General features: G+C 30.8%; 1 protein-coding gene across 1 annotated transcript; it reads left to right on the forward strand.

Moving 5' to 3' along the window:
* The first annotated feature begins 2008 nt into the window (after positions 1–2008).
* On the forward strand, positions 2009–4777 carry LOC125593068 (alpha-barbatene synthase-like). The gene is made up of 7 exons (XM_048769037.1): positions 2009–2183; positions 2339–2621; positions 2966–3347; positions 3456–3677; positions 3762–3900; positions 4005–4253; positions 4331–4777. The coding sequence occupies exons 1-7, from the start codon at positions 2082–2084 to the stop codon at positions 4622–4624; spliced, it is 1671 nt and encodes a 556-aa protein (XP_048624994.1). The 5' UTR covers positions 2009–2081; the 3' UTR covers positions 4625–4777.
* The last annotated feature ends 4616 nt before the right edge of the window (positions 4778–9393 follow it).

Here is a 9393-nt window from a genome sequence, read left to right on the forward strand (position 1 = left end):
CTTGAAAATAAAATAACTAAACAACTCAATAGAAAAACCAACCACTTAGTCCCTTCTTCTTATTTTGAGGTGCGGTCTATTGATAAGTTGTGCCGCACTTGTATTTATATTTTTAATTTTAATCAGAAAATTATGGTTAAAGTTTGCTTTAATGATGAAAAAATGGCGTTTAATTTTGTATCTCGCCGAAACCGCACAATATATTCATACCCTTGTTATTGCTAATAGGGCCGGATACAAGGCGGGTACTTGCAATTTTACGTGTATCTGATAGTTGATTTGTTTTGTATGAATAATAAAAATTTAGATTTGTATATGCCTTGTAAAAAGTAAGTACTTACTATTTTGAATACTTGAACAAAAATGAGTTACTTGCAAATTATTTGTCCCGATCTATTATTTACTATTTACGAGTACTTGTGAATATTTACGAGTATTATGGGTATTTAAAAATTACTTAGTAAATAATATTTTACTAGAAATGGACATGAATTCATTTTTTTCTGTACTCTACTAAAAGAACATGAAAATTACTTTAAACAAAATACTTGTGTATATTATAAAGAAGAAGAATAAAAAGATATGAATATTCTGATATTGAAACATAGTATACTTCTCATGATAACAAAAATATTTTCTCAAGGCAACCAGTGAGTAGTAGTAGTAAGCCATACATCTAATTTTTTTTAATATTTGTTATTTGTTTTGTACTTATAAGCATCTAAATTTTTTTCTAATACTTTACTTGATGATGACAAGTATTTGAAAAATCAAGATGAATACAAAAAAATAACAAGTATAAGACGAGTAGCGAATCTTTGTGGTAAACCTTAAAATGCAATTAAAAGAAAAAACAAGTATTATTATCAAGTAATAAGTATTTAATATGGCATCACTACAAGAAACAAATTGAGTCCCAACGAACAAATTAAGTAATAAGTATTATCAAGTAATTAGTCTTGCAAGTAATAAATTTGTTGACTTATTACTTACCTTGATAACACCGAATACTTAAATTTTCAAGGCAGATAGAATCAAGTATCAAGTTACTTAAGTAACGAATAGTGATGTTCAACCTTAATTGTTAAAATGGAAAAAGCCACCCACTGTAAATACAACACTTGACCTTCCCAACTATGTACTAGACAATCATTTATCAATTTTTGTTTTTTGATCAAAACCATTTATCAGTTATTTCTTCTGTTTTGTAAAAAATGTCACTCTCACACATATCAAGAAAATGATTGAAATGCATCTATATTTTTATTAATTACATCTAATTAACTAATAGCATTTGAGATAAATAAGTTTATTTATTAGATCAATGCATTTTACAATTAATATTCAGCTGAAATAAGTAAAAATTGCATTGAAATTCTAAAACGATATTTTTATGTAAAATAATTCTAAAATGACACTCTTTAAAAACAAATGTAATATTTGTTAATCAACTAACCGAGTTATGGATACATGTTGGTAGCATTAATACACTTAGTATGGAAAATATAATAATTAATGACAACTAGATATAATGTTTAATTTATTAAGAATATATTTATAGTTAACATATGTAAATATTAACGTCAGAGACATACGTGTTGTTACATTTTGAAATTTTTTAAACGATTGTAGATAACTTAATTTTTTGAAAATTTCACACTGAAAATTTTGTGATCAATGGTTTAAAACTGTTGTTATAACAAGTTACAAATGATCATAAAATCATATGAGTATGAAGCTTCATTTAATAGATATGCAAATTAAAAATATGTATTTTAATAACATTTAAATTAATCTATATACCATATAAAATAAATAAATATTTTGATTTTTATTTTTTATTTTTTGAAATATCATTATACTTGAATTTAAAAAAAAATCAGATATTTTTATTATTTTAGTTTGATCAAATCATTAAAATATAGTTTACATATCATTTGGTATTATTTAAAAAAATAAAAATATATTTATTTTAAAAGTATTTCATTATGCGAAGGATCCAGATTAATTCCAAGTATTATATATATATATATATATCTACCCTCTGAAAAGGTCTGCACCACCCTCAGCTCTGTCTCCCTATGGAAGAAGTAAAGAGCGGTCAGAAAAACTACTTAAATTTTTCAAAATTGCTACCCTCTCAATGGGGTGATCACTTTCTCAATATCTCCATTGCTGATTCAGTGAGTCCATTTATATATATATATACTCGGACAAAGAATATATATACACTGTTTACAAAAAGAATATATATACATAATTTTCAAAAAAAAAACGAATATATATACATGCATGTATTATTCCTTAAATGGTATCTTTGACTTGTATTGACATTCAGGATTTTGATGTGCTTGCAAGAGAGATGGAAGTACTAAAGCCTAAATTAAGAAAAAACATATTCACGTTTTCTTCCAGAGACAAAGACGCAATGAAGAGGAGCATTCTTTCGATTCATGTTCTGGACAGTCTTGGCCTCGCTTATATTTTTGAGAAGGAGATCGTGGAGACCCTAAAACATGCTTTCGAGAAGATAGATGAACTGATCACAGATGAAAATGATCTGTACACAGTCTCCATCATGTTTCGGGTTTTTAGAATATATGGTCATAACATGTTGTCTGGTAAGTAATATTTTTTTTTTTGGACAAAAACTGGTAAGTAATATCTTAATGAGTTAGAGCACTGAAAGGGTGTTTAGCATTTTTTTAATTAAACAAAAAAAAGAGAAGAAGAAGAAAAAGAAGTACTTAATTAGACATCACAAAACTGTTGCTTGCACTGTTTGCGGACCCCACGGACACGTGGCGGTTCGCGATTGATTATTCTTTTAAAATTTTTTTTTTTCAGACAAAACAAAAAGAAATTTAAAAGTTTTTTAAGTACCCCACTTAAGCAACTTTAGGGTTAATGGTGGCCTTAGGTATGTGTACGTTATATATTAAATAATATATATTTTTCCATGTAGATGTTTTCGATAGATTCAAAAGAAACGACGGTAAATTTAAAGAAAGTTTAATGGAAGATGTCCAGGGCATGCTAAGCTTCTACGAAGCAGCGCACTTCAGGACAACGACAGATCATATCCTGGATGAAGCGTTGAGCTTTACATTGGACTATTTGGAGTCACTAGCTACAGATAGCAAAGCGATCCCACCACATATTTTAAAGCATATACAAAATGCTCTTTACATACCGCAGCATCAGAACGTCCCAGTTCTGGTTGCAAGAGAGTATCTTTCGTTCTATGAACAAGAAGAGGAAAACGATGAGACACTACTCAAGCTAACCAAGCTCAATTTCAAGTTCTTGCAACTTCACTACATTCAAGAATTAAAAACTATCACCACGTGTGTGAATGAATAAATTTTCTTATGAGATAGATGTAGGAGTATTATATATATATATATATATATATATATATATATATATATATAATTTTTGTTCTATATTTGCAGGTGGTGGAGGGAACTAGACCATACGAAGAACCTCCCACACGGCTTCAGAGAACGAACATTCGAGAGCTGGTTTGTGGGATCGATGATGTATTTTGAGCCACAATTTTCACTTGGGAGAATTATGTCGGCCAAGTTTATCTTATTGTTGGCCTTTTTAGACGATGCTTGCGATACTTATGGTTCAATTCCTGAAGTTGAAAGCGTGGTTAACTGTTTGGAAAGGTATCTATATATATACACCTAAGAAACATCTATTTGGTTTCATCAGAAAACACCGACAACCATTGTGAATTGTTATTTGAACAGATGGGATCCCGAGTACATGGAAAATCTTCATGGTCACATGAAGACTGCCTTCAAATTTGTGATGTCTGTTTACAAGGAGTTTGAAGAAATATTGAAGTCACAAGGAAGATCATTTGCGTTGGAGAAGATGATAGAAGAGGTGATAACTACTTACAACACCTTCGTTAATCTTAAATGCCCAAATTTACATTTATTTAGTGGTAATGAAGTTGTGTATGATGTTTAAATCTTTGGTATAAGCAGTTCAAGATAGTCGCGAGAACAAATCTTGACCTTATCAAATGGGCAAGAGCAGGTCAAATCCCTAACTTTGATGAGTATGTAGAGGCTGGTGGGGCTGAGGCTGGTTCGTATGCAACCATAGCATGTTCTATTATGGGACTTGGAGAGATTGGTAAAAAAGAAGATTTTGAGTGGCTACTATCTAGACCAAAGTCTGTCCGATATCTAGCAAGGAAGACACGTCTCTTGGATGATATTACGGATTTTGAGGTACACATTATAATTAGAAAGGTTTAGGTTAACTAATGATTTCATTTTGTTACCTAAATGGCTCCTTGTATTATCAGGAGGATATGAATAAAGGGTACACTGCAAATGCGCTTAACTATTACATGAAACAACATGGAGTCACGAAAAAAGAGGCAAGTGGGGAATTTCATAAGATGATTGGAGATATCAACAAGATTGTAAACGAAGAGTGCTTAAAGACAACCAACATTTCACGTCCCGTTCTTATGCAAGTCGTCAATTATGGACGCATGGTGAATATTCTCTATACGTCGGATGATGTCTACAATCACCGTGAAGGAAAACTAAAGGATTATCTCACTGCTTTGCTTGTCGATCCGATACATCTTTAGTTAAGAGTTTGATAGTATATCCGTTTGGTTTTCTACTTTGTGGTTGTGATGTTTGTGGTTGATTTTGAGGTCATGTCTTTGATAAAATGTTGCCTATTCTGAGGAAATAGAGCTAAACCGTATGCAATAAAATAAGTTGCAAATGACTGAACACAAGGATTTAGCCTTTTAAGCTTATAATTAGAATTTCATGTTGCATTTTGGAATAACCATAGTTTGTATAGAGAAGGTATTCAACTTGAGTATTATTGATCTTAAGCATAAGCTTACATACAGAGAGAATAGGAGTAGAGAGCAAGTCATGTATCCTAGGCTATCAATACAAGGAGAGATTATAGAAACTAAAGATATTTATGTAATCATATCTAAGATATAGAGTATATACTAACATCCCCCCTCAAGATGGACATCCAGAGGTAAGTCCAATCTTTGCTGATAGAGTTTGGAATCTTGGTCGAGGCAATGGTTTTGACAAGGCATCAGCCAGTTGATCAGCAGAGCAAACATGAAAGACCCGTAGACGCTTTTGCTGGACTTGTTTCCGAATGAAATGATAATCAAGTGCCACATGTTTCATTCTTCTATGAAAAACTAGGTTGGCACACAGCTGAGTTGCTCCTATATTATCACAGTAAATTGTGGGTATGCCAGACAAAGGAATACCAAGCTCAGTGGCAATGGAGAGGATCCATTTTAGTTCCACTGCAGTATCTGCAACAGACCGGTATTCTACCTCCGTCGACGAACGAGATACACTTTTTTGCTTGCGTGAGCCCCAAGATATAGGCTGTTTCCCAATGTACACAATGTTAAGCTCCTGTAGAAGTGTAGTCATCCTTGTTCCCAGCCCAATCTGAATAGGCATGAAGAGTTAAGGGAGTTGACGCAAAGAAGAATATACCATGAGTAACCGTCCCAGCTAGATATCGCAGCACTCTTTTTACTGCATCCCAGTGTGCGTCAGTCGGTTTATGCATATACTGTGAGAGTCTATTCACTGCAAACGCAATGTCTGGTCGTGTAAGACCAAGATACTGAAGACTACCAACTGTAGCTCTAAACATCGTCGGGTCAGCAAGAGGTGTACCAAGTGTAGCCCTGAGTATCTGAGACGAACACATTGGAGTAAGAGCGGGTTTCACATTTTCCATTTTCGTTCGATGGAGAAAATCAGAGACATAACGGTGTTGAGTCAGACGCAGACCAGAAGGCGTGCGAGAAGCTTCAAGACCAAGGAAGTATGAGAGATTTCCAAGATCCTTCAATGAAAACCGAGAAGCAAGGGTAGTAATGAACCGATCAACCAGAGGAGGAGAATTTCATGTGACCACAATATCATCTACATAAATAAGGATGTAGACAATATGTGTTCCCAATCTGAGAATGAAGAGTGATGTGTCACCAAGAGAAGCGATGAAGCCAACGCTTGTAAGGAACTGGCGGAGCTCATTGTACCACGCCCTCGGAGCCTGTTTTAGGCCATATATTGCCTTCCGTAGACGACATACATAATGTGGTTTGTCCTGATCAACAAATCCCGGTGGTTGCATCATGTACACTTCCTCTTGAAGATGACCTTGAAGGAAAGCGTTATTGACATCTAGTTGACGAAGTTTACGTTCACGTGCTTATCCTATCTATCTTTGATATATTTCTCATTTTTGTGTCATTTTGGTTATTACTCGATATAAATATTGATTTTTGAGTTTATTCTCATTTCTTTCTTTTATTTTGGCATGAGATTTAAAAATTTTTTAAGATTCAAAATTATGAAAGAGATACATACTTAGGTTAAGTTCTTCGCCTTTTGCAGAATAAATATTTATTTTATATTTTTTTGCAAAATATGAAATAATAAAATAATAATTATATATTAAATAACTAAAAAATCAGTTACTATTATGTAATAAATTGGCTTGCACATATAAATCAAATGATCGCTCTTATTTATTCGCAATCATTTTAGAATAAATAAGTCAAAGCAATCAATCTTATCTATCGTATATGATATATAATTAAATTTAAACAATATGAAATATATATATATATATATTTGCATAAACACCTATTAAAATAATATTATTTATTTATATGATTTTATTATCATTCTATCTTATTATAGAAAAAAATTTAAACATTGATCACAAAAGTTTATGTGAGGCTTTTAACAATTTTAGTAATTTATACTCGTTTTGAAAAATTCAAAATACAACATATACAAAAAAAAAACTAAAATTTTAATATATGATTAATGTAATTGTGTAATGTATTTTAATAGTAAAAAATTAAAAAAATGATAGAAAACATACAAATTATTAGCTAATCTTCATTATTTAAAATCATTAGTTACTATATTTATCATAATCACATTATGTAATTCTGTAGGGTTTATTTAAGGAAATAATATATAATAAATAGTCATCTTGCTTTAGTTAATATCATATGATATCATATAGTTGGTATTAAATGTTTTTAGCGAGATATAAAAATCGAATTGGACCAACATGTTTTTCAATTTCAATGTGAAGCTTACACATATGATTAATTAACTACCTAATTGATTGACACATAAGCAAGATGTCTTTTTTAATTATTACAAAATTAAGGTTACATTTTTTCAAATGTTCTTCAATCAATATATAGTGGATGAGATTAGTTTGCTTAAATTATAAGTTCTATTTATAATTTAACTAAATATTTACTTGTTTTATAGGAAATTAGACTGCACGACAAACAATTTTTTTTATAATTCACCATCTATCTAATTCACTTAAGTGATTAGGATACACTTTATATAATGCCTCTGATTGGTGATATACAGTGTTAAATTAAATTTGAGATGTAGCATGTACTGTAATTCAATTTAATTTGCAGTAAAAATTAAAATAGATCCATAACACAAGTGGAGAACATGCATCCAAATAGTGCAACTTGGGACAAATCCAAAGGAATTGTATACAGGGTGCAGTATTGGTCATAAAAACTAAATCAACATGAAAGAAATTCAATTCGAACTCAAGATATTATGGGGAAATAGACTGATTTTTACCATTTGATCCACTGAAACTTTAGTACCTTACATGTAAAATTTACAATATTAATAAATTTGTGGGTGCACTTGTTATCACACTTGTTAACATTGTAAGCATACTTTTTTTACTCGATATATATGATATTTATTTTGTAATTAATCTATTCTATTAAAACAGAAATATAAAATAATACTTGCCTATTTTTAAGTGGGTTCTGACGGTTATTATTTTTTTTAACTTATTCTAATCACTTTATTTATTGTCTTTTCTAATTAACTCGACTTCAGAAGTACAAAACATAACTTACATATTTTTAATTAGTTTATTATATTTTTACATTAATTTTTTACTTTTCCAAACTACTTCATAAATTACATTTACCATAATAACTCGACATAATTTATTTTACGTGTTAACCTTAATAATTTCACAGGTTTGAATGAAATTGTTTTATTCGTGACGAGAATTTAAGCTGGTTAACAATTTTTTTTTTTACAGAATTAGTTAGATATGGACATTCAAATAATGTTCGAGTACATATCGGTTTTTCGGATATTAGTTTTTTTTTAATTTTAAAATTAAACTATGTTTAAATATAATAAATTTCTGGTGGCGGTTCGAATATGATTCTTCTATGTACGGGTAGGTTCGTAAAAACCTAAAATTAGACAAATAATTTATGTGTTTAAAAATGTCACTATGCCATTTATAGAAAAGTAAAACCAAATCCTCGCGCCCAAAAACAAAAATCCGCGCAGACGCGCGAATCAAGCTATAGTAAATGTTTATGTTTCATTACTTTGTAGATGTAAAATGCTAAGAAAATTTCACTACAGGATCCAAAACTTAAAAAAAAAAAATTAAATTTGACCATGTGTGGCCTAGGCCTAGGACGGATCGGGTATCCAGACAATTTTAAGGTATCCGGATTCAGATCCTTATCCGGCGGATCCATAATTTTACTATCCTTATCCGGATCCGGGGTTCTCGGATATCCGGGTGTCGGATATCCTTCTAAAAATTGTAATATCCGACGGATACCCGGATCCGGATTTGGATCCTTAAATAAATAAAAAATAATATTAATATATATAAAATATTAACAATAATTAAAAAATTAAAAAATATATAATGTCTTTAATTATTTCTATGTATAATATTACAAAATTTAGATAAAATTTATATATACTATTATAAAAATAAAAATATATTAAATAAAATTAATTTATATATATATATATTACTATTTTTGAAATATTTATTAATAAAACTTACGGATCCGGATATCCGGATTTAAAAATTAAGACGGCTTTGACGGATCCAACATTTTACTATCCGGATCCGGATTCGACCTTTCCGGATATCCGGATTTTCGGATCGGATCCTGATCGAATCTCGGATCGAATCTCAGATCGAATCCGGATCTCGGATAAAAGTCTCAGGCCTATGTGTGGGTAATGATGAAGGGTGTCCCAAAGTTTATAAACAATATCAACATCAGTATCCTATATACTCTTATCACCAAAGTGATACTTTCAGTTCTCTGACATCGCAATCTCCGAGAATGACTTCATTTTCTATTAATTTAAGTAGTGATGATGAGGGATCTAATTTATTACAACGTTATATTGGATCGGAGAAAGTAAAAATCAAACGGATGACTACCGAACGTGATAATTCAGCCGTTGATACTTTGGTATCATCAAACGAACAAAAACTTGATTTTTAAAAGAAAGT

This window comes from Brassica napus, chromosome C9, assembly GCF_020379485.1.
Source record: "Brassica napus cultivar Da-Ae chromosome C9, Da-Ae, whole genome shotgun sequence".
NCBI classification, from domain to species: domain Eukaryota; kingdom Viridiplantae; phylum Streptophyta; class Magnoliopsida; order Brassicales; family Brassicaceae; genus Brassica; species Brassica napus.

Excerpts from the sequence above, each read along its gene's own strand:
- LOC125593068 (XM_048769037.1), top strand. The coding sequence starts at position 2,082 with ATGGAAGAAGTAAAGAGCGGTCAGAAAAACTACTTAAATTTTTCAAAA. Across the intron at positions 3,678-3,761 it reads GTGGTTAACTGTTTGGAAAG|ATGGGATCCCGAGTACATGG; the intron begins GTATCTATATAT and ends TTATTTGAACAG. Across the intron at positions 3,901-4,004 it reads TGGAGAAGATGATAGAAGAG|TTCAAGATAGTCGCGAGAAC; the intron begins GTGATAACTACT and ends TGGTATAAGCAG.